We start from the raw sequence: 26,574 nt of genomic DNA, 5'->3' as shown, positions 1-26,574 counted from the left end.
CAGCAAAGTTCGTGGCAAATTTGCTGCAACAAAATATTGTGCCAAAAAATGTTGCCAGGAGTGAATCTGAATTATATTGCTATTAGTGGCAAACAGCTTGCCAGAGGCGTTTTTGGGCAAACAAATTCTCTCAACAATCCATTTCAATTTTGGCAAACCTGTGGCTCATGTAATATCAATTGCCATATTAAGCATAACTCAAGTCTTAACTTTTCTTCAACCCAAGCCTTATACACCGATCAGGAAGAGAGACAACTAGTAGACAACTCGATAGATTGAAGTACCCAGTCTCGATTAAAAACAATTAGTTGATTAGTTTGAATCAATTGTGTTGAGGCATGGCTGGAGAAAAATCGAATATACTGTGGCTCTCTAGAAAGTTGGCCATACATTAAACATTTTTAGAAAATGTAGATTTAGTAGACCTTGGTCCCAGTTTGTGAGCTACAATGTTTCTGCCTTGTATAAATGCAATATGAACATTTAACTTGATGAAAAATATTGAATGCCAGTTTCAATGAGAAGCATACTGTAGCAACATCAAGACAACTTTAACAGCTGACCCCGTTTTTCCACAGCAAAACCCACCCTTCAGCTGCGGAACCTACCTTTTAAGATGACAAAATAGAAAAGGTTCTTAGTAATTGTTTCCAGTATACTAATGTTGTTTTGGTGTGTTCTGATTGTTTCAGTGCATCCCTTGAACAAGCGTTGGACTAAAGGACTTCCACGGAGCCACCACGTGCAAAGTTCACTCAAAAAAGGCAATAGTTTTGAACTGGGGTTGATTTTGTTTTAGTTACATTTTGTTCATTCTCTTTTAAACCTTTATTGGTTGAAACCTATTGCTCAGTCATCACTTGGCTCATGTAAATTCTGTAGTTACTCCATTAAAACATCCTAAGCTCAACATCCCCAATGTGTTCACATTTCTCTCATGTAAATGTTATTTGGGAAATATTCAAGGTCTTTAGTCTTTTCTTCATTGGCATGCTGATGCTTTCAAGTTGTATTGGATTTCATTTGTATCCGTTTAGACATCGAATGCATGTTGTTCAGTATATTTAGTTCAGTGCTCTGTGAGAAGCAAGTTCATTTAAAGATGTGATTTGGTTCATGTAGATTCATTTCAATGTTAATAAACAAAGTAACGTGAAACCTGATCTAATTTGCATACATAATGAGTTTGAAGCTAATTTGAAGCAAAGAATAGAAAGTTCACCACAAGTTTCCCAGAAGTTCACAAGTCGCTCATTTGTATGTGAAAACACAAAATTGGCCAAAGATTTGCCTCAACTGTTTGCCAGAACCTCGGTGAGGTTTATCTCTTCCCAATCTCATTTTGTGACACTCCACTTGTTATATAGCTGCCCAGCCAGGAAAAAATCCCACAGGGGCATTGCACCACAGATGCTGATGGGAGTTGAAGTCCAAAGCAAGTTTAAATCTATTTCATGCCTCCCCAATCTGGACTTAATTTACCAGCAGCCTGTGAAAGCTGCTTTCATGTTTCACTTGACGAACACAGCTGTCGGAGTGAAACCACCCTCAAAATCTGACCCAACTGTTGGGAGTCACACACACTCACGCACCAACAAGGCACCCTCAGCTGAGTCGGCAGCAGCTGGATGCATCCGGTTTTCAGGGAAAATAGAAAGAGCCTGTGACATGACTTCCACTTTTGGACGTTAACAAGGCGACACTCCATTTTAATTTACTGGATTGGTTGAACTGGGCATATTTGTCTTCTCACCAGTTAGGTTTGGGCGGTATCCAGACTTTCATACCGTTTCTGTACGATCCCAGGGTGCACGGTATTACCAACAGTGCACACAAAGGGCACCATTTCTTTCTAAACATATATTTAACATACATACAGTACCAGTCAAAAGTTTAGACACACCTATTCTTTCAAGGGTTTTGCTTTATTTTTACTATTTCCTACATTGTAGAATAAGTGAAGACATCAAAACTATGAAATAACACATATGGAATCATGTAGTAACCCAAAAAAAGTGTTATATCAAAATATATTTGAGATTTGAAAATTCTTCAAAGTAGCCACCCTTTGCCTTGACAGCTTTGTACTCTTGGCACTCTCAACCAGCTTCACCTGGAATGCATTTCAATTAAAAGTTGTTAATTTCATTTGTGGAATTTCTTTCCTTCTTAATGCGTTTCAGCCAATCAGTTGTGTTGTGACAAGGTAGTGGTGGTATACAAAATATAGCCGTATTTGGTAAAAGACCAAGTCCATATTATTGCAACAGCTGAAATAAGCAAAGAGAAATGACAGTCCACAATTACTTCAAGACATGAAGGTCAGTCAATTTGGAAAATCTCAAGAACTTTTAAAGTTTCTTCAAGTGCAGTCGCATAAACCATCAAGCTCTATGATGAAACTGGCTCTCATGAGGTCCGCCACAGGAAAGAAACACCCAGAGTTACCTCTGCTGCAGAGGATAAGTTCATTAGAGTTACCAGCCTCAGTTTGCAGCCCAGTTCAAGTAACAGACACAACAACTGTTCAGAGGAGACTGCATGAAATCAGGCCTTCATGGTCAAATTACTGCAAAGAAACCACTACTAAAAGGACACCAATAAGAAGAGAAACACGAGCAATGGACAATAGACCGGTGGAAATCTGTCCTTTGGTCTGATGAGTCCAAATTTGAGATTTTTGGTTCCAACCGCTATGTCTTTGTGAGACGCAGAGTAGGTGAACAGATGATCTCTGCATGTGTAGTTCCCACGTGAAGCATGGAGCAGGAGGTGTGATGGAGTTGGGGTGCTTTGCTGGTGACACCGTCATTCTGATGCGATACACCATCCCATCTGGCTTAGTGGGACTATCATTTGTTTTTCAACAGGACAATGACCCAACATACCTCCAGGCTGTGTAAAGGGTATTTGACCAAGGAGGAGAGTGATGGAGTGCTGCATCAGATGACCTGGCCTCCACAATCCCCCGCCCTCAACCCAATTGAGATGGTTTGGCATGAGTTGGACTGCAGAGTGAAGGAAAAGCAGGCAACAAGTGCTCAGCATATATGTGGGAACTCCTCATGAAGCTGGTTGAGAGAATGCCAAGAGTATGCAAAGCTGTCATCAAGGCAAAGGGCGGCTATTTGTTTAACACTTTTTTGGCTACTACTGTACATGATCCCATGTGTTATTTCATAGTTTTGATGTCTTAACTATCAATATACAAAGTAGAAAATAGTAAAAATAAAGAAAAACCCTTGAATGAACAGGTGTCCAAACTTTCAACTGGTACTGTATATACCGTTCATAATATTTCCCCTAATGTTATTACCATACTTCTCTATTGTTGCTTCATTCCTTCCTCGCTTTCAACAGTTAAAGGAAATCCATTTCAACTGGTACTGTACATAAAAACGAATAAATAATGGATTTTGGTACGGTGTTGAAAATTATACTGTCGGCATTTCTAAATAAGCGGGTATACAGTATACCTCCCAAGTCTATCATCAGGACCTGAAAGAAATAAACTCAGGCATTTCTTTTATGCCTTCTACATTAAGTTACCAACGCACAGGACTGTTCGAGGGAAAGCACACGCTTCTCCTTCTCTCGCATCAATATTTGTGGACACAGCTGTCGGATTGAAGCCACCCTCAATGTGACACTATTCTGGGAGACACACACAAACAGCCTTAAATATGGTTACTGGGCTGAGGGAGAGAGCACGCTTCTCCCTCTCGCTCATCAATATTTCTGGACGGTCACCTAGACAATGGCGTGACAGTTTCTAAATAGGCAGGAAATACAGAGAGAGTACAAGACTACACAAAGCCTTCTTTAGTGATGCGAGAGAGCGAGGAAGAAGACGAGAGAAGAGAGTCCACTTTGAGGATTGATGTCTGGTGGAGTCGTCACATTAACATTCAGATTACCTCTCCTGGTCGTGAGCCAAAGTGACAACTTAATGAGCGATGTAACCTCGAGGCTCCGCGAACCTCTCTTTTGATGACGGAGTTGTTCTGTTCAAATTGAACTGCAAGAGGACGCAGGGAAATAAAAGAGAGTCCGACAGAGCGGCGTTGGCCCCGTCAACATCATTGACTCATCTGGGCCCTTTTCAGAGGCGCTGGGGGTTCTCTCTCACTACACTGACGTCTCTGGAGGCTACACACGATGCTGACCCGGGCCATGTTTGTGGCACAATCGCTAATATACGGAGATCTGCGACACGGACAGCCACTCACCAACAGTCAGAACTTTTCACTCACCCGTCCATCCTGGCTCAGGGTGGATAATAAGAGGAGAAGGAGACCAATCTAGTTAAGAGAACCTTCCTCAATGTTTACGCCACACATTCCACATAATAAAACATTTAAAAAAATGTTCAACAAACGGAGTTTGTAGAATTTTGTATGGGCCGTCCTAGTCCGTTCAAGCCTAACCCAGACCCTACTATAGGCCGACCGCACTAAAGGAGACGAGATCTGCCGCTTAGCGAATCAGTGCGCGGTGTGGCAGTGAGTGTGGGAGGGGGAGCTTAGGAGGGAGGGAGAGCGTTGAAGGGTAATGAAATTGTCAAGCAGCATCAGTAAAGTGGAGGAAGAAGGTCAGGACCATCGCGGGCGTGATTAGGAATTGGCGCTACACTCGCGCAGTGAGTAAATCTTGCCTGTGTCAGAGCACTGACTACCAGCGTATGCTTTTAAAGCCCACATGGAGGAGGCGGTGGGTTGCAAATACACAGGAGAAGCTTTGACGAGAGAATATCTGTGATGATCTGGGAGGAATGGAGCGAGAAAGAAAGACAGTTGGGGGGAGAGCGAGAGAGCGAGCAAGCTGGGGAGAGGGAGCAAGCTGGGGAGAGCGAGAGAGCGAGCAAGCTGGGGAGAGCGAGAGAGCGAGCAAGCTGGGGAGAGCGAGAGAGCGAGCAAGCTGGGGAGAGCGAGAGAGCGAGCAAGCTGGGGAGAGCGAGAGAGCGAGCAAGCTGGGGAGAGCGAGAGAGCGAGCAAGCGAGAGAGCGAGCAAGCTGGGGAGAGCGAGCAAGCTGGGGAGAGCGAGCAAGCTGGGGAGAGCGAGCAAGCTGGGGAGAGCGAGCAAGCTGGGGAGAGCGAGCAAGCTGGGGAGAGCGAGCAAGCTGGGGAGAGCGAGCAAGCTGGGGAGAGCGAGCAAGCTGGGGAGAGCGAGCAAGCTGGGGAGAGCGAGCAAGCTGGGGAGAGCGAGCAAGCTGGGGAGAGCGAGCAAGCTGGGGAGAGCGAGCAAGCTGGGGAGAGCGAGCAAGCTGGGGAGAGCGAGCAAGCTGGGGAGAGCGAGCAAGCTGGGGAGAGCGAGCAAGCTGGGGAGAGCGAGAGAGCGAGCAAGCTGGGGAGAGCGAGTTGGAGGAGGAGGAAGAGAGGATCTGGGGCATCAGCACACTGCAAGAAGAGGGAAATATTTGGGGGCTTGAGAACAGGTTGAAGACCTTGGATGGATCAAAAACAACAACTGTCTGCTGCTACTGTGCTTGGTATCCTTTACTAGACGTGGTCTGTAGTCTTTTACAAAACCTCAAGGGCAGATGAATACGACTCTGGCTACAGTGGCTGTTGAAATACAGGAGTATACTGCAGAGGAAACACATTTGTGTTCATATTTTCAGTTAGTTTTCCTCAGCAGCATTTCCGAGCATTGGCAATACTATCCAACTTCGTGGCTATATTTATTCAGATTGATACAAAAAAAAATAAAAATCCAAGGAACTCCAGATAGTGTGAAGCGATGCGGAGAACAACAAAGGGTCTCCCCAGGTACACTCGTTCTTCTGGCCATAACATGCTCCGTCTGCATATCCTCTGCTCTAGCAGTGGGGATGATTATGGCGGAGCGAGGTGGTGTGTGTGAGAGAGACAGAAAGAGAGCGAGAGAGGATGGGTGGGTGGTGGGGGGGTCTGAGCTGTGAGGAGAAGCATGAATGAGGGCGCTGGTGACGGCCCTACAGGCCTAACCGGGCCTTCAGGCCTATAGACCTTCACCAGCCGTCACATCCAGCTTGGACCAACACTGCCACCCGGTGGCCTGTCTGCACACTGGTTGATTTACAGCACCCTTGTACGAACACGCTCTGCATCTTCCGCTAACGACACACATGGCAACAAGACCTTCTGGCAACAAGACCAAAAGAGCCAAATCAATAGTTGCCGTCTCCGATAAGCATTTAGGATGTCTAGTGTCTAGTGATCATGCAACGTCATTGTCAACATCTAAAATTGGCTTTCAACGCATACCGACATGTTGCTGCCTAATTTGAGCTGTGAATCCGTATGCTATATGTCCCCATTAATCTACTGTAACACACCCACGTAAATGGAGCATCACAGCCTTGTGCACTGAAACGTTCAGACGTTACCTTTCGGGCGAATAAAGCAAGATGTGGCCTGTCCTTCTGTGAGGAGACGAGCGCAGGCAGACAGGACGGCTAGGCCTGAGCATAACGGACGCTCCCACGTGAAGAGGGACAGCAGGAGAAGGGACTGACGCCAGCATGGGGACAGTAGTTCCAAGAGCCCAGCACACTGTCACTTCCCGGTCTTAACACTCCACTGGCTCCTGAAGTGAATGAGCATCCAGTCCTCCGGCCTCCGTGTGTGTGTGTGTGTGTGTGTGTGTGTGTGTGTGTGTGTGTGTGTGTGTGTGTGTGTGTGTGTGTGTGTGTGTGTGTGTGTGTGTGTGTGTGTGTGACTATATACTTGTTCCCTATTCTTGTGGGGACTTACAAACAAACATTTGACCTACTGGGGACATTTGTTACAGTTTCATCCCCACAAAGTAAAATACTATATCTAGGGGGGGGGTTTAGGGATAAGGTTAGAAGTTGTGTTAGGGTTAGAATTAGGTTTAGGAGCTAGGTTTAAGGTTAGGGAAAATAGGATTTTTGAAGGGGACTGAATTGTGTCCCCCCCCCCCCACAAGGTTAGTTATACAAGACCGTGTGTGTGTGCGCGTGTCTCTGGCGTGCGTGCGTCAAAATCACCATTGGCCAGCAGATGGTTGTGTGAATGATGTTGGGTGGACAGCCGTTGCCCCACACCGATGTAATAATGAAAAACCTAATCAAATGCCTCAGCCTTGCTCTCACATAAGGCAGCGTGGTTCAAAGTTATTTCAAAAGGACAGTCACTGTATTATGACAGCAGGCTTCCTGCACTGTCTGCTGGAGCGAGGGAGGCAATCAAATAGCTCCGGCTGAATTAGTCACGCCTCCGGGCCGGCGCTCTAACTAACACGCAGTCCCACGCACTCCCCTCTCTCAGTCCCGAGTGACGCAGCACTCCCCTCTCTCAGTCCCGAGTGACGCAGCACTCCCCTCTCTCAGTCCCGAGTGACGCAGCACTCCCCTCTCTCAGTCCCGAGTGACGCAGCACTCCCCTCTCTCAGTCCCGAGTGACGCAGCACTCCCCTCTCTCAGTCCCGAGTGAAGCAGCACTCCCCTCTCTCAGTCCCGAGTGACGCAGCACTCCCCTCTCTCAGTCCCGAGTGACGCAGCACTCCCCTCTCTCAGTCCCGAGTGACGCAGCACTCCCCTCTCTCAGTCCCGAGTGACGCAGCACTCCCCTCTCTCAGTCCCGAGTGAAGCAGCACTCCCCTCTCTCAGTCCCGAGTGAAGCAGCACTCCCCTCTCTCAGTCCCGAGTGACGCAGCACTCCCCTCTCTCAGTCCCGAGTGACGCAGCACTCCCCTCTCTCAGTCCCGAGTGAAGCAGCACTCCCCTCTCTCAGTCCCGAGTGAAGCAGCACTCCCCTCTCTCAGTCCCGAGTGAAGCAGCACTCCCCTCTCTCAGTCCCGAGTGAAGCAGCACTCCCCTCTCTCAGTCCCGAGTGAAGCAGCACTCCCCTCTCTCAGTCCCGAGTGAAGCAGCACTCCCCTCTCTCAGTCCCGAGTGAAGCAGCACTCCCCTCTCTCAGTCCCGAGTGAAGCAGCACTCCCCTCTCTCAGTCCCGAGTGAAGCAGCACTCCCCTCTCTCAGTCCCGAGTGAAGCAGCACTCCCCTCTCTCAGTCCCGAGTGAAGCAGCACTCCCCTCTCTCTGTCCCGAGTGAAGCAGCACTCCTCTCTCTCTGTCCCGAGTGAAGCAGCACTCCTCTCTCTCAGTCCCGAGTGAAGCAGCACTCCTCTCTCTCAGTCCCGAGTGAAGCAGCACTCCTCTCTCTCAGTCCCGAGCGAAGCAGCACTGCTTGCTCTCTGTCCTCTTTAAAAAGAGTAGCACAGTGGGCGTTCATTTTTCAAAGCTAATCTGAAGAAACCGCTGAGGGAGCTGGGCCTGATCATGTCACAATCGCAGACCAAATGAAAGTTATTTGACTTTAATCATACCCCCGCAGATATTCATAATACATTTAATTTCCTTCAGGAAAGGCAATTCCCTCAGCGTGACGGGGAGCTGCAGACACGACAGTTTTAGACCTGGGCAGCGTTGGCGTGGTTCTGTGTTAGTGCATTAGCACCTCTCCCCGACAGCAGGAGTCCTGCGGCTCCAACACTCACCAGGGGGACGGGCTGCCTATCTGCCTGCCTGTCTGTTAGCTAGCATCCCACATCTCTACAGTCTCTCACACACACACTCTCTCCTTTCTCTCACCACTCACTCTATTCACCCTCCCTCGCTCACTTGTGCTCACTCCCTTTCCCAGTCTCCCCCTCATCTCTCTAACACACAGTCTTGTTCGCTGCCTCTCTCCCCATCTCCATCGCTCTCTTGTTCATGCCCTCCATTTCTCTAATAATGAGCTCACTGCGATCTTCGAAGTCCGTTTTCGTAAATGTGGTTGGAGGCATGCAGAGGCCGTATCGCAGTAAGTACTCTACGGCCACCGCAGACGTCGGATTGACTATGCAGCGCCTTTTTTGGGTGGCGACACCTTTTGTGGAAAACTATCCTTGACCGTTCAAGTTCAGACGGCAGGGAAATTAACTCCACTTGATGTTCCTGAATATTGAAGGAATCTCCTATATTGGATTTATTTCAGTTTAATTCTCTGAATTAAGTTCCGGAACTTTCAACCACTGCCTCCGGTGTCGAGTTCAGTACAGCATTTCCAATAAATAAAAACTAATAACGTCGCTCATCCTTCCGACATATTTACTAACAGTAATAGCCTACTGTGTGTGGATACACTTGCTGATCAATGCTGCCCTCTAGCTTGATTCTTCTGCACTGCACAGAGACAGCATAAATGTAAAAGCCTACTGTGCAACCGTTGCAGTACTTACAGTCTCCTGTAGAGGTCGCTCAAATACCACTTTAAAACGTAGGCTACCAAACGATTTGCACCCAGTGTGTTTATGGCTCTGATTATTAGCTGCGGTCAGACATGAAAAGATTATGAGATCCCAATCCATGAGATGATTATAGGCTAATGTTTTTTAGATTATATGGGTCACACAACTCCTTGACTCAAATGATTACAACTGTGGACAGCGTCATAATAATATGTCTGCGGAGTCCAAAGGTGCGCTTCCTGGAAAATCCCCACATTATCAGACTAAATACAGCCTAACCCGGATCACAGTAAGAGGCGGATTAGCTGTGCTGAAAAAAAAACACAGTATTGAGAAAAAGGAAATAAGCGAGAGCTGTGAACTAAGAACCCAAAAACAGCTTTTAGAGGTGCTGGCCCGTAAGGAGTTCATTTCCAACGGAGAAACAAAAGCGAAGGAGCAAATCAAGGGCTTTTGCGTGACCAAGCTAAAACAAATGCCTGGAAACGAGAGCTGCAATGTGTACTGGAGCTTGTCTTCCAACACTGCCCTAACCAGGGAGAGATGATTCAGCACTTTTCAGAGAAGTGCTTGTGTCCTGTACTTGGGTGGCTTCAGAGATGGAACACCCACTGTCTGAGTCACTGACTTATTATGAGCCTCCAGGAATACAAAATGAGCTCATTCAAAATGTACTTTTTGTCCCCATATTGTCTCCATATAAAAAGGAGTGCCAATGTTATTGATGAGAGGAGAAGGGTAATACGCTGCTCCTGTAGGCCACGTCATACAGGAATAACCACACTGTCATCCTTCCGCGTGCCTCTGGTCCTGAGGCTGCGTCCTCCTCTCTGGCCAAGTGATAGGCTGCTGTGAAACAGCAGGGAAATCACATGGGGAAACAGCCAATGAGTTCCCTCAAGGAGAGATTGTTGAACTGATTCTTTGGCTGGAATCCAGGAAATTGGGTTCTTACATTCGGGAGGCAGAACAAGGCCCTGACTCCTTCAGTAATGACTGATCTGACACGCTGAGATTGGTGAAAGCAATAGGCTGGAGACCATGCGATCACTTTCAGATCAGTGATTAGCGAGGAAGGAAGGGTGGGTATTTTAAAAGCATTCAATCAGATTAGAGGAAACTAGACAACTACGCAGCTGTGCTGTACAGGAGCAGAGTGGTACAGCGCAAGGCAAAAGCCCTGACTGCATACAGTACACTGGGCAGAGAAATAGCAGCACCGTTGAAGACCTGTCTTGTAGCTCAATGTCCTGAGTATTGGCGTCAGATTGGGGACAGTGATACCGTGGGCAGAGAAGCCACACAGAAACAGTGCCCGGCAGTGAGCTCATTTAGGTCAAAGCCAGCAGGACAACCCTTGCCCCTCTAGAATACAAATCAGCCAGGAAATTCCACAGAATGGAAGTACTTGCCAGCAACGGGGAAAGTGAAACGCTGACTATTAAAAAAAGGTGTGTAAATTAAAGTAAAAGTTCATTTGGCAAAGGTTAACCTGTCTAGGATCAGCGTGGCGCTAGCGGCACACCCCCCCCCCCCCCACTGAAAAACCAGTGCCGCGAAATTCAAAAAAAATATTTTTTTTAAATATTTAACTTTCACACATTAAAGTCCAATACAGCTAATGAAAGACACAGATCTTGTGAATCCAGTCAACATTTCCGATTTTTAAAATGTTTTACAGGGAAGACACAATATGTAAAGATGTACATCTATTACCTAAAAACACATTAGCATAATCCACCATCTTTTATTTGTCCACCAACACCAGTAGCCATCACCAATTCGGCTAAACTAAGATATTTATAGCCCCTAACCAACAAAAAAACTCATTAGATGACAGTCTGATAACATATTTATGGTATGGGATAGGTTTTGTTAGAAAAAAGTGCATATTTCAGGTAGATGGCATAGTTTACAATTGCACCCACCATCACAAATGGACTAGAATAATTACAATGAGCAACGTGTTTACCTAACTACTAATCATCAAACATTTCGTAAAAATACACAGCATACACGAATCGAAAGACACAGATCCTGTGAATACAGACAATATTTCAGATTTTCTAAGTGTCTTACAGCGAAAACACAATAAATCGTTATATTAGCTTAGCACATAGCAATTAGCAGCCCAGCATTGATTCTAGCCAAAGTGAGCGATAAAAGTCAACATCGCCAAAAGATATTAATTTTTTCACTAACCTTCTCAGAATTCTTCCGATGACACTCCTGTAACATCACATTACAACATGCATATTCAGTTTGATCGAAAATGTTTATATTTAGCCACCAAAATAAAGAAAAGAAAGTAAAGAAAAGAAAGTAAAGAAAAAGTCCTTGCGCCACTTAGACAGTGATCTACTCTTATACATAAATACTCATAAACGTGACTAAAAAATATAGGGTGGACAGGGATTGATAGACAATTTAATTCTTAATACAATTGCGTTATTACATTTTTTAATTTATCCTTACTTTTCAATACAGTTTGCGCCAAGCGAAGCTACGTCAAAAAACATGGCGTCCTAAGCCACTAAAATGTTTCGACAGAAACACGATTTATCATAATAAAAATGTCCTACCTTGAGCTGTTCTTCCATCAGTATCTTGGGCAAAGGATCCTTTCTTGGGAGAAATCGTCTTTTGGTGGAAAGCTGTCCTCTTGCCATGTGGAAATGTCAACTGCGTTCGGGATGAACTGAAAAGCGTGCCCAACTTTTCACATCGTTGCAAAAATAAATGTCCCAAAATCGCACTAAACGGATATAAATTGCTATAAAACGCTTTAAATTAACTACCTTATGATGTTTTTAACTCCTATAACGAGTGAAAAGATGACCGGAGAAATATAACAGGCTAAACTAACGCTTGGAACAGGTGCGCGCCGGTGTCCTCTAGGCTCATGACGCAGCTCCCAAAGAATGACTAGCTTCAGGGTTTTTTCATTTGTAGGGCCTGTGAACGCGCAATCGACCCCGTTGGAATCGTCATCACGTAAAGGCATCCAGGGGAAGACGTAAGAAGTGTCCGTATAGTCATAGCAACGACAGTGCCCTTTTAACTGACTTCAGAAGAGTGGCCAACATTTCTCAAATCTGACTCCATGTCAGGGAAATTGCTGTAGAATGGGCTCTGTTCCACTTAGAGACAAAATTTCAACTCCTATAGAAACTATAGACTGTTTTCTATCCAATAATAATAATAATATGCATATTGTACGATCAAGGATTTTGTGGGAAGCCGTTTAAAAAATTAGCCAAATTAGCATAAATAGTCTAAACAGCGCCCCCATCCCCAACAGGTTAAACACATTATGACGGTCAGCGGGGATTAGGCCATCAGTAAAACAGAAACACATATTTTACTTGTTTTCCAACACATGTGCAGTGGAGATGAAAATCACTATTGGTCAATTTCGCACAAGGTCCAACCGAAATTTGACTTCCGCTTTCACCCCCCCCTCCCCCTCCTACACGTTACTAACCAAAGTACTACTGAAGAGCGACGCCTACCATTCCAACGGCGAATTAAATCTTAATCCATTCCGTTGAGAGCTGTCAATTCCACAGAATGACATTCTTTGTGGTCAACTCACTAGAAATGTTGAATCCATTGTATTCTAGCCAGACTTACCATGCTGTTGAGGTCTGAGTTGTAGCTCCCACAGGGCTGTGTGGTGGTCCCCAAGGGCTCCAGACCCTCCTCGTCCCACATGTAGGTCCCCCCCGAGCCGGAGTCTGAGGGAGACAGGTCGAGGGAAGAGCCGAGGGGGTAGTCTGCACCCCCGGACAGGGCCTGACTAGCACGCCGAGGCAACGCCCCTAAGCCCCCTCTACCCCCTATAACAGAGAGGAGAAAGAAGAGGTTTTACTCACCTGCTACCTCGTCACTGAGGGACATCTGGTTCATTCCTTTTGGTTAGTATTGTATGTCATTTAGGGACGACTTCCCAGACACAGATAAAGCCTAGTCCTGGATTAAAGCGCATCGTCGATGTTCTCCATTGACTGCGTTTTCTAGTCCAGGACTAGGCCTAATCTGTGTCTGGGAAACCGTCCCTTAGACTTTAAAGTCAATTATTTGGATTAATGTGAACTCTTACCAGTGAGTCTCATTCCGGCCCAGTCTACACTGTCAGACATGAAGCTGTTTAGGCCCGCCATGGAGGTGCCACCGTGACGGTGGATGACGTCGGCGTTGTCATCATCTGCCAAGACAGAGTGTGATTGATGGAGGGCTCGACCACGGGCAGGGAGCAGCAGAAGGCCGTCTCCTCCGTTCCCCAGGTTGTCAAAGTCGTCCATGTACTCCTCGCTGGTATCGTTGCGCTCCAGGGAGGAGGTGGAGGAGAGGGACATGTCCTCCAGGCCTTCCCCCAGGGGACGCACCTCGCTGGGGGCCGCAGGCTCCTCTTGCAGGCCTTCCGTTAGGCACTCTGGGGTGCTCCCTGGGCTGTCAGTGTTGCTGGATGGGTCTGGGGTGACAGAGGGCGTCTCCACCGAGTTCTTCCTCCCCTCGCTTTTCTCTGTGTTGCCCTGGATCTTCTTGGTGGAGGTTGCCAAGATGGGGCGAGGCTGCTTGATGAGGGAGGGCCGTGTGAGCCTGTAGCTGAGGGCCGAGGGCCTGGTGTTGCAGGAGGCTGAACTGGGTAGTAAGGAATTCCTCAGTGTGTTGGGGGGCAAGATGCAGCTAGCTGTTCCCACCACAGCCCTACCTGGTGCTAGTCCATGTCCACCCTTACTGAGGTGTAGGCCGTTCCCTCTCCCCGCACTACTCAGCACAGGTGTCGGTCTGGCCAGGGGAGATGTCTTGACCAGTCGGGACTTGGCTAGAGGCCTGGGCAGCTCCTTGGCCAGCTCCGAGGCCCTGTTGAAGGAGTAGGAGCGGATGATGGGCGGCTGGGTGGGGGAGGGGATCCTCTTGACGTGGGTGAGGCTCCGGGAGCGCACCATGTTCTCCTCCGAGGCGGTCTCCAGGCTGTCGCTGGACTGGGAGTGGGACAGGCTGCTGGTCAGGTTGCTGTGGGGGGAACCACAGCTCTGGCCACGCCTGAGGGAGCCATTCCCAGACCCAAACCGTTCATCACCACCTGCCTGGCCGTTGAGGCCCGCTTTGCCGTTGCAGATACTCTGTCCAGACAAAGCCTGTTTGGGGATGGCCTTGTGAGGCCCAGTTTTGGAGGGTATAGTTCTAGGGCAGGTAGAGGGTACCACAGAAGCACACCCCCGTACCTTAGCCGTGGCAGGCATGGTGGATGGCTTCTTTATCTCCCGTACCGCCGCTGGTGAGGGCTGCAGTTGTCGGAGGTGATGCCCAGCTCCAGTTCCTCCACCCTCCCCCTCCTCCAACCCCTTCTCCACAGCATCTCCTCCTTTCCCCTTCTTCCACTTCAGTGAGAAGGAGGGGGGCATCCGTATTGTCCCGTTCTGCCTGGTGGTGGCAGTGGGTAACCCTTTGCCAGTGGTGCTGGAGACTTGTTGGTGGTGGGACCCATTGGTCAGTGGGGCGGTGCAAGCCACAGCCGCAGGGCGTGAGCCAAACTTGGGCAGCCTGGAGACCATGGTGGGCACGTTGGGAACCGGATCTTCCATCAGCTGCCTGCTGGACCATGGGTGTGCTGGGCTGGCTTGAGCTGTAGAGAGATGGAGGACAACAAAAGGACAGAGAGAGAAATGGGAGTGAGACACGAGAGAGGAAAAGTGAGAACAAGAGGAAAAAGAATGAGAAAGGGGAAGAGAGAAATGAAGCTGTGAGAACATGTCGTGCTAAGATGAAACACCCCCAAACCTGTTATTTCTAAACACAAATTGACGTTTACAGAGGTAGATGTGAAAGTAACTGTTCAATGTTTCCAGATTTCTATGAAATATGACCAATAATGAATTACAATTAAGAGTGAAATAGTTTTCCTTCCAAATTGTATGTCAAAAATATGCTTTTCTGTGTTGGAAAGGTGTGGGTGTACACAACAGAATGGTGTTGGCGTATAAATCAAATGTCATTTGTCACATGCACCGAATACAACTGGTGTAGACCGCATTGACTTGGTACTGGAACCCCGTGTATATAGCCTCGTTATTATTATTAATATATATTTTTTAATCCCCTTTTCTCCCCAATTTTCGTGGTATCCAATCGCTACTAATTACTATCTTGTCTCATCGCTACAACTCCCGTACGGGCTCGGGAGAGACGAAGGTCGAAAGCCATGCGTCCTCCGAAGCACAACCCAACCAAGCCGCACTGCTTCTTAACACAGCGCGCCTCCAACCCGGAAGCCAGCCGCACCAATGTGTCGGAGGAAACACCGTGCACCCGCCCTCCTCGGTTAGCGCGCACTGCGCCCGGCCCGCCACAGGAGTCGCTGGAGCACGATGAGACAAGGTTATCCCTACCGGCCAAACCCTCCCTAACCCGGACGACGCTAAGCCAATTGTGCGTCGCCCCACGGACCTCCCGGTCGCGGCCGGCTGCGACAGAGCCTGGGCGCGAACCCAGAGACTCTGGTGGCGCAGCTAGCACTGCGATGCAGTGCTCTAGACCACTGCGCCACCCGGGAGGCCCTCATTATTTTGTAACTTTTTTACTTAGCATTTTCTTACTCTGCATTGTTGGTTAAGGGCTTGTTAGTAAGGATTTCACTGTAAGGTCTACACCAGTTGTATTCGGTGCATGTGACAAATTGTTAGTAACAAGCCCTTAACCAACAATGCAGAGTAAGAAAATGCTAAGTAAAAAAAGTAAACAAAATAATAACGAGGCTATATACACGGGGTTTCAGTACCAAGTCAATGCGCGGGGGTACGGGCTAGTCGAGGTGATTGAGGTCAAATGTACATGTAGGTAGAAGTAAAATGACTATGCATAGATAATAAACAGCGAGTAGCAGCATCGTAAAAAAGGGGGGTCAATGCAAATAGTCCGGGTAGCCATTTGATTAATTGTTCAGCAGTCTTATGACTTGGGGCAGAAGCTGTTAAGGAGCCTTTTAGACCTAGACTTGCAGCTTGCTGTCCGGTAGCAGAGAGAACAGTCTATGACTTGGGTGGCTGAACTCTTTGACAATTTTTTAGGGCCATTCTGACACCGCCTGGTATAGAAGTCCTGGATGGCAGGAAGCTTTGCCCCAGTGATGTACTGGGCTGTTTAGGACACCATATTACCGCCAACCTGGCAGTCATGAACGCAGTAAGATTCTACATGACTGTCGAGTCATGGTAATCTCCTTTAACACACACTGGTACGCAGGGCTCTATTGTCCCTCTAGCCACTCTGACACCAATGCATTAATGCAAATGGAAAACTCACCATGCTGTGATTGATCAATGTGAAGAAAGAAGTTCAACAATAGGTTGAAAGAGTGGAAAACATGGTCGTTGTGGGCTAACAACGAAATGGACAGCGATTTCTAAGTGGATGATTCATTCACAACACACATATGCATATTAGCGCTCACGCATAAGCATAGGCCTATACATGAGCCCGAAAAAACTAACTATTAAAATAATGATTATGCCGTTGTAACATAGCCAACAGTATATTACACTTGGAAGAAAAAAAGATGTAATACTGATTTAAGATCTTTGGTACATAATTTGTCTAGCCCAAATGAAACAAAATCAGATTTAGCCTAGTAATAGGGCTTTTTCCCCCATAATTAATAGACGGACATTACTTTTAGCTAGAGTAACTCTCACCGTGTTTCCATATCCGCCCCTCTCCTTCATTCCCTTCTCCAGCTCGCAGAGAGGGGCTGTCAACAGTACGTAGCATTGTGAAAACATGTTACTATCGACGTTCCCGAACAGATTTCACATGGTTTCCCAAGTGACGCACTGGGTAGCTAAAGGAACAGGTTTGGAGAGCCCATGGCATACACAGTTTGGGCAAAATATAATCTGTGGCACAACAAAATAAATCGGCGAAGCCTACCTTTTCAAACATTGTCATACGAAGATAAACAGAGAAATTACAGATTTTTTAAAAACCGTATCGCGCTCATCGGCCATAAACATTACACAAGTTGGAAATCGCAAATTCAACAATGAGTGGTTTGGAAGGAAGTGAGCACAACAAGGTGAGTCCAAAAATGTATTGTATGCTGCTGCATAAATTATGTAATATGCCAGGGAGGTATGTATATTGCCGATAAGAAAGTAATATTAAGTGTATGTTTGGTAGTAACCTGTTAGTAGCCCATGTGCCTCACGCTAATAATTTGGTCCCTTCTCCCCTCTTTCATCTAGTGTTCTGACTTGGTGGTGCACATGTAGACTATAGCCTGTTTTAGAGAAATGTAACCAAATATTGTAAGAGCTTTCATTGTCTGCTTATATGGCCTCGTTATTTATCCTACGGTTCTGACTTGGTGTTCAGGGAGAACACTAAGAACGGCCCATGTTCTGAATTCTGTCGCTGTACATTTCAACGATTGCCTCTTATCCGCTCGTCGTCCCCTTATGCCATAGTTTGTACATCTCAAATTGTCAGTAGAAACTACATTTGTTTAAGCAAGTCAGCCATGTTTTTTTGTTTTTTTATAAAGGCAGTAAATGAGGCTGAATGAACTGTAGCAATGGTAAGGTGTTGGGACAGTTTTATGTAGGCCCTGACAGTTTCTGGGCACAGTTTGTCACCGTTATAGAGCAATTAATGTATTGTTTAGTGTTGTGTAGTGTAGTGGCTTTGCTGGCATGCATAAATTTTTTATTTTCTTGCCCCACCAAGATTTACATGCTAAAAATCGCCACAGCAATAGCCAATAGACGCATCATGCAGCCCATATATCTTTTGATTTCTAAGGCATTCTAAGGTTTGTATCATTCACAAATAAAAGTTGTCAAATAACTCAAAATCTAGCATATAAAACCTGTTTCAAATGATCACTTTTACACTCAACATTGCCACTTCACATGCGCGCACTCTCGCTCTGGAATGGGAAAAATATCCTAACTATTTTATTTCAGCTCATTTCAATTATATTCTTCTTACTATAAAAAGGCATGTATTTATAAGCATATCTTGTCTGCTAAATGAACAAAACTTACAGCCTAAGGCATGGCGCATAGCCAGGGAATAAAATATGAGTTGGCTTACTCTGAAAAAAAAAAATATCATATCATGTTTCTTTAAACCTAATAATGCATTTACTGTGATTACGTACATTCAATTTCTTTACTCAACTTTTTAAAATGTAGATGTTCCAAAAGGCACTTCAGAGGCTTGTATGCTGCTTGTATGAGTGGAGCATGGAGATGCTAAACATGTTAACTTCTTTGGGGTAGGGGGCAGTATTTTCACGTCCGGATGAAAAGCATGCCCAGAGTAAACTGCCTGCTACTCAGCCATAAAAGCTAGAATATGCATATAATTATTAGATTTGGATAGAAAACACTCTGAAGATTCTAAAACTGTTTGAATGATGTCTGTGACATATGGCAGAAAAAAACCTGAGAAAAAATCCAACCAGGAAGTGGGAAATCTGAGGTTTGTAGTTTTTCAACTCATTGCCTATCGAATACAGTGTCTATGGGGTCATATTGCAGTTCCAAAGGCTTCCACTAGATGTCAGTCTTTAGAACCTTGTTTGAGGCTTCTACTGTGAAGTGGGGGCGAATGAGAGGGGATTGAGTCAGAGGTCTGCCAGAGAGGCATGAGCTGACCCCGCGTGTTCACGTGATAGTTAGCTTGTGTTCCATTGCAATTCTACAGACAAAGGCATTCTCCGGTTGGAACATTGAAGATTTATGTTTAAAACATTATAAAGATTGATTCTATACATCTTTTGACATGTTTCTACGGCCTGTAACGGAACCTTTTGACTTTGTCTGCACCTAGTGATCGCGCCTCATGAATTTTGATTACTAGGCTAAAAGCGCAAACAAAAAGGAGGTATATTTGGACATAAATGATGGACATTATCGAACAAAACAAACATTTATTGTGGAACTGGGATTCCTGGGAGTGCATTCTGATGAAGATCATCAAAGGTAAGTGAATATTTATAATGCTATTTCTGACTTCTGTTGACTACACAACATGGCGGATATCCGTTTGGCTTGTTTTGGTCTCTGAGCGCCGTACTCAGATTATTGCATGGTGTGCTTTTTCCGTAAAGTTTTTTTGAAATCTGACACAGCGGTTGCATTAAGGAGAAGTGGATCTAAAATTCCATGCATAACTTTTAGTATCTTTTAGCAATGTTATTATGAGTATTTCTCTAAATTGATGTGGCTCTCTGCAAAATCCCTGGATGTTTTGGAACTACTGAACATAACGCGCCAATGTAAACTCAGTTTGGATATAAATATGAACTTTACTGAACAAAACATACATGTATTGTGTAACATGAAGTCCTGAGTGTCATCTGATAAAGATCAAAGGTTAGTGATTCATTTAGTTAGTGACTCTATTTCTGCTTTTTGTGACTCTTCTCTTTGGCTGGAAAAAAGGCTGTGTTTTTCTGTGACTTGGCTCTGACCTAACATAATCGTTTGATGTGCTTTCGTCGTAAAGCCTTTTTTGAAAATCGGACACTGTGGCTGCATTTACAACAAGTGTATCTTTAAAATGCTGTAAAATACTTCTATGTTTGAGGAAATTTAATTATAGGATTTCTGTTGTTTTGAATTTGGCGCCCTGCAGGTTCACTGGCTGTTGACAAGGTACCGTCCCACATACCCTAGTGAGGTTAACTTCTTGAGAATACAGGGGGTGCTGTTTTCACATTAGCATAATTGCCTCTACAGATAAAACTGCCTCTTATTCAATTATTGCTGTTACTATATGCATATAACCATATCCCATTGGATAGAAAACAAGCTATGGTTTCTAAAACCGTTCCAATTTTGTCTCTGAGTAAAACACAGGTCATTTCACAGCACTTTCCCTGAGCCAGAAGAAGATTGCAAGATGTGTATGCTCGCTTCAAAGCTCTGCCTATATATGGTCACGCGACCTATGACCCGAAACACACTTCCTTCTTCCTCTGGGTGTCTGGAAGACGTCAGAGGAGAAATTTTTTGTTTATCTTGTACTGACGTGAAATAAGACCTATTTCTTTAGCGTGACCGACAACTTCCGGTTTCTGAGATGCGCGTTTTCAGAGGTGCCATTGTCTTTTGTTATGCTGACGTTACGGATGAAAACTATCTCCGTCTCGAAGTTTGTTTGATACATGTGACCATATCACCGTAATGTATGTTTTTTCAATATAGTTTAATCAGATTATTAGAATTTTTTCGGGAGTTTTGCCGTGTTCCGTTCTTTGAGTTTTTTAACTTTGGACAGGGGCCGTGCCAGTCGACCAGTACCCAGGCTAAATGAAGAGGGGAAGTTGCCATTGTGAATGGATTGAACGACTCATCAGGACTAAGGACACCTTGATCAACATTCTGATGAAAGACCAGCAATAGTAAGACCCAATTTACGATGTTATTTCATATATCTGTCGTGCATGTGAACTGGTCGCGCGCGTCCAGCTGGTTCTGGCTGGCCTGGTTATGCTAATTTAGCGCTACATTTTGTTTTCGCTATAAAACATCTGAAATATTGTTTGGATTCACCAGATGTTGGGCTTTCAATGTCTGTACGCTGTGTATTTTTTCTGAAATGTTTTAAGACAAGTAATTAGTTATATAACGTTGGTCTCTGTAATTGTTCTAGCTGCATCAGCACTATATCAGATTGCAGCTGCAATGTAGAACGGTGATTTATACCTGAAAAATGCACATTTAAAAAAAAAAAACTATGCTATACCATAAATATGTTATCAGACTGTCATCTTAAGAATTTGTTTGTTGGTTAGTGGCTATCAATATCTTAGTTTAGCCGAATTGGTGATAGCACCTGATGGAGTAAGAAACTGTTGGAGTAAGAAAATGGTGTCATTTTGCTAACGTGTTTAGATAATAGATTTACATATTGTGTCTTCCCTGTAAAACATTTAAAAAATCTGAAATGGTGGTTTTATTCACAAGATCTGTGTCTTTCATTGGGTGTCTTGGACTTGTGATTTAATGATATTTAGATGCTACTATTTAATTGTGACGCTATGCTAGCGATGCTAATCAGTGTGGGGGGTGTGGGGGGGTGCTCCCGGATCCGGGTTAGGTACTCTGTAGAGGTTAATAGCTTACGAACGGTAGGCAATTAAGGTCACAGTTATGAAAACTTTGGACACTAGAGGCCTTTCTACTGACTCACCAAAAGACAGATGCCCAGGGTCCCTGCTCATCTGCGTGAACGTGCCTTAGACAAGGAGGCATGAGGACTGTGGATTTGTCAAGGGCAATAAATTGCAATGTCCGTACTATGAGACGCCTAAGACAGCAGGGACATCTGATCGTCTTCGCATTGGCAGACCACATGTAACAACTGCACAGGATTGGTACAGCCGAACATCACACCTGCGGGAGAGGTACAGGATGGCAACAACTGCCCGAGTTACACCAGGAATGCACAATCCCTCCATCAGTGCTCAGACTGTGTGCAATAGGCTGAGAGAGGCTGGACTGAGGGCTTGTAAGCCTGTTGTAAGGCAGGTCCTCACCAGACATCGCCGGCAACAACGTCGCCTATGGGCACAAACCCACTGTCGCTGGACCAGACAGGACTGGCAAAAAGTGCTCTTCACTGATGAGTCGCAGATTTGTCTCACCAGGGGTGATGGTCGGATTTGCGTTCATAGTCGAAGGAATGAGCATTACACCGAGGTCTGTACTCTGGAGCGGGATCGATTTGGAGGTGGAGGGTCCGTCATGGTCTGGGGCGGTGTGACAGCATCATCGGACTGAGCTTGTTGTCATTGCAGGCAATCTCCACTCTGTGCGTTACAGGGAAGACATCCTCCTCCCTCATGTGGTACCCCTCCTGCAGGCTCACCATGACATGACCCTCCAGCATGACAATGCCACCAGCCATACTGCTCGTTCTGTGCATGATTTCCTGCAAGACAGGAATGTCAGTGTTCTGCCATGGCCAGCGAAGAGCCTGGATCTCACTCCCGTTGAGCACGTCTGGGACCTGTTGGATCAGAGGGTGAGGGCTAGGGACATTCCCCCCAAAAATGTCTGGGAACTTGCAGGTGCGTTGGTGGAAAAGTGGGGTAACATCTCACAGCAAGAACTGGCAAATCTGGTGCATTCCATGAGGAGGAGATGCACTGCAGTACTTAATGCAGCTGGTGGCCACACCACGTACTGACTTACTTTTGATTTTGACCCCCATTTTATTCAGGGACACATTATTCAATTTCTTTCAGTCACATGTCTGTGGAACTTGTTCAGTTTATGTCTTAGTTGTTTAATCTTGTTATGTTCATACAAATATTTACACATGTTAAGTTTGCTGAAAATAAAACGCAGTTGACAGTGAGAGGAATTTTTTTTTTTTGCTGAGTTTATGTACCATCACCGTGGGGACGACATCATCGATGCACTTATTGGTGATGCTGGTGAATGATGTGGTACTCCTCAATGTAAATCGTATGAATCCCGAAACATATTCCAGTCTGTGGTAGAAAAACAGTCCTGTAGCTTAGCATCTCCATCATCTGACCATTTTCATATTGAGTGAGTCACTGGTACTTCCTGCTTTAGTTTTTGCTTCAAAGTAGGAATCAGGAGGATAGAATTATGGTCAGATTTGCCAAATGGAGGGCGAGGGAAAGCTTTATATGAGTCTCTGTGTGTGGCGTAAAGGTGGTCTAGGTTTTTTTCCTGCTCTGGTTGCACATGTGACATGCTGGTAGAAATTAGGTGAAAAGGATTTACGTTTTCCTGCATTAAAGTCCCCGGCCACTAGGAGTGCCACTTCTGGATGAGCATTTTCTTGTTGGCTTTATACAGCTCTGAGTGCGGTCTTAGTGCCAGCATCGGTTTGTGGTAGTAAATAGACCGCTATTAAAAATATAGATGAAACTTAAAATAGTTTAGTCTACAGCTTATCATGACATACTCTACCTCAGGCGAGGAAAACCTTGAGACTTCGTTCATATTAGAGATCGTGCACCAGCTGTTATTTCGGTCATAAGAGACAGCAGCAGAAATATTATCTACAAGAGAAGCAACAAACAGGAACACACAAAATAGCACAATTGGTTAGGAGCCCGTAAAAACGGCAGCCATCCCCTAAAGCGCCATTATAAAAGGTTCATTACAAATATTAATGTGAGTAGACCGCTGGAAAAAGCAAGCATTTTAGAAATGGTCTGTTTGAGATACAAGTTTGAGTTTTATTTTTTTAAAGTGTTTTTTCAATCATTTATGTTTTGGCAACAAATAGAAGTATAGGACAAGTCAACAACATAATTTGCCCATTAAAGTACCCTGCTGTTGAAAAGACTAGGCTGTGAGCAGACTTGGGATGGGAAGGAACAGAGTCAGGGCTTGTCAGAGCACAACCACATCTCCACATACACATGCATACCAGATACCACACCCTTAAATTATCCCAATGCTACTCAGCCAACAGGAGCCTAGTTCCCGAGTGTATTTACCTTAACCTTTAGGCTAAATCCTTCCGTCACCCTCGCATGCAATGTCAAAGTTACAGTATAAAAAATAAAAAAAAACACCGAAAGAGATTCAATGTACTAACATGCATGAAAGTTCAGTGATGGATGTGGTTGAACAGGATTTGCTACTCTGAGGACAAGTTCAGAGCAGCCTGAAGCTGTGGGGAGACATACAGTGAAGACAGAGGAGAGGAGTAAAGTCCACGGCCACGTCCCAAATGGCACCCTCTTCCCTATCGGCTCTGGTCAAAAGTAGTGCACTACATAGGGAATATGGTGCTATTTGGGACGCATATACTATGTCTACGGGAGACTGATAATAGGCTGGATGATGCCCAGTGGGCATGGAGGATGATAGGCAGGCGGGTAGGGGCTGGCATGTGTTCACAGGGGTACCACCAAACAGGGGTCTTTATTATTTAAAAAGGTACATGTGCCAGGCGCAAGAGGGGCATGCGGTCCTCCCCCCTAAAACCACGAGATGACAACGTGGCCATGGATGTGCCAGACACCGTATGACGACGGTAAATCATTCCCAAGGGGTTCGAAGCACAAAGTATCGATTCAGTAGAGAATGAAGATTAGGCCATCGGGCCCATCAGAAGGTGACTCTCCAAAACATCCATAGGCCTATGTGCAGTCGCGTATTTCGAGTCTTATTGCGAAATACCACAGCAGTGAGAAACTCAAACTGTCTCTGTGCATCGTTTACCTTGATTTTCGTAGCAATGACTCTGCAATGAGCTCTGTTTACAAAGAGAGGCGATAGGGATTCAGTAACGAGAACTTGTACCACTGATATCAAAACATCTCCCTATCACTGCTTCCTACACAATCAATTTTCAGTTGCATTTGTGAGGTCCTTAATAATATGCACAAGTAGTAACTATATAGCACATTTGATTAGCTACTAGTGCTGCTGAGGCACTACGACCTATATATAACACGGCAGAGGAGATGTGCTCACTGACTGGGGAAATCCATTAGGGGGCCACTCAGCAATCAGTGTAGGCTAGCAATGGGCTCAAAGCCATCAGCCCCTTCTCATCAAGAGTAATGGCAGTGGGCAGGGGTGAATGACAGCGACAGAGAGACAGAGGAAATGTGTGTGTGTGTTTGTGGCAGTAAACTAAGTAAGCTATGCTGCATACTGCAGGGGAAAGTTGCTGCAAGGTTGGCCAAGGACAGGGATTGCTAGCAGATGAATGGGTTTGCACAGGGTGCCAATGAGCTTAAGCCTCCATATACACTCTACACTGGGCACCTGGCTGCAACCAACACTCTCCACCTCAGTTCCCAACCTTTTTGCCCCCAAGGGCCACTTGATGTTTATTGAGATGGCCTATATTAAAATACACCACCAGCTTGACATTTGTTTAATTTGGGGAACAACTTTTAGATAGGCTAATATATAAATAATAAGAAATTATTATTATGAAATCAATTCTTGACCTGATTTTCCCAAATATTATTCTGCTACCAAATGTTTTATTAAAACGTATATCAACTCAACTTAATTATACATACTCTTTTACAGAAAGTGAATAGATAAATTGAGAGCGACAGTCACACATTGTGTAAGATAACTTCCCGAGCAAATTCCAGTTTCTATGACTCCTCGAATTTAGAAGCTTCTGAATGTCAGAGCCAAACCTAATATATTCCCGTGTGCATCAGCCGCGTCTTCCTCGGGCATTTTACAGCTCGTTTCTAGCTTAAAGCATTGCGGATATACGCATCGTTTGAGAACGGTAGAAGAAGAAAAAAATGTACCCCTCAAATCAAGTAAGGTTGCAGTGACCTCCAGGCTGCAGTGACCTCCAGGCTGCAGTGACCTCCAGGCTGCAGTGACCTCCAGGCTGCAGTGACCTCCAGGCTGCAGTGACCTCCAGGCTGCAGTGACCTCCAGGCAGCCCACGAGCACAGGATTGCATGAGCAGTGAGATCTTTTGCAGCCATCTATAACACTTTCACAGGTCCAGGCTTCACTTTTCCACTGCTTGCAACATGAGTACATGTGGAGCTTAGAGGTCAATTTGACTCCCCTTCCATCACCTTGGCTGTTAGAAATATAATAAATAGTGATTCTATGACTACCGTTACAGTATTCACTTCTCTCATATGACAAGGCTGCAGGAGTTCAGCCAGTATCGTTAGTTTGCCGACCCCAACCTGGCTTGTGACCAGAGGCCAACTCCAGTGGCACACACTGACCCACTTCTCTCCCACGCCTTCTCCCCGCTTAAGTTAAATTGAAGGCCCAACGTACGATACCCCACCACCTCCTACTAGCCAGCAGAGTTTAACCCCACTTCAACAGCAGGTCAGACTAAACCGGGCCACAGGCAGGCCAGCCAAAGCCTCATTAACAGAAATTCCAGGGGACATCACTCTTTCACAGGCATCAATGTCAATATCTCTGCGACAGATCACCTTAAAAAAAAATTGGAAACAGCACACACAGTACAGCAGGAGAAACAGCTTCACCAGCACACACACGGCATAGAATGGGCCAGAACACCACACAGAAAGCCCTTGAGAAGTCTAGGCAGTTGGGCAGCGGTACTATTGAGCAGTGTGAGATCTATTACAACTGTGGGACACATTAAAGCTTTCAGCAACACAGGAAGATGTGATGCTTTATGCTCATACATTCCTCGGAACCCTGTTTAGCCAATGAACCCTCCCCAGTGATGACTTCCAGTGGTACGGCAACAAGAATCACGTGGTGGATGAATCCATACATGGGTTAATGGATGAATAGGCACGGGGGGAGGAGGAGAAATGCAGGCCTACAGTCTCTCGGCATATAGATTAGCACTT

General features: G+C 45.6%; 1 protein-coding gene across 4 annotated transcripts in view; it reads right to left on the bottom strand.

Annotated features, from left to right (window-relative positions):
• The window catches only part of LOC129829154 (serine-rich coiled-coil domain-containing protein 2-like), a 106,329-nt gene that overhangs the window by 60,918 nt on the left and 18,837 nt on the right, over window positions 1-26,574 (bottom strand). For all 4 annotated transcript variants that reach the window (XM_055890729.1, XM_055890728.1, XM_055890731.1 and 1 more), the window contains exons 2-3: window positions 13,339-14,868; window positions 12,870-13,075 (exon numbers count right to left, since the gene is read on the bottom strand). In XM_055890729.1, coding sequence (XP_055746704.1) covers window positions 12,870-13,075; window positions 13,339-14,827 — 1,695 coding nt within the window. In that variant the 5' untranslated portion in view covers window positions 14,828-14,868. The remainder of the gene's footprint in view (window positions 1-12,869; window positions 13,076-13,338; window positions 14,869-26,574) is intronic.

Source organism: Salvelinus fontinalis, chromosome 30 (genome assembly GCF_029448725.1).
Source record: "Salvelinus fontinalis isolate EN_2023a chromosome 30, ASM2944872v1, whole genome shotgun sequence".
NCBI lineage: Eukaryota > Metazoa > Chordata > Actinopteri > Salmoniformes > Salmonidae > Salvelinus > Salvelinus fontinalis.
The sequence above is the reverse complement of the archived record's forward strand: the minus strand, read 5'-3'. Positions and strand labels throughout refer to the sequence as shown.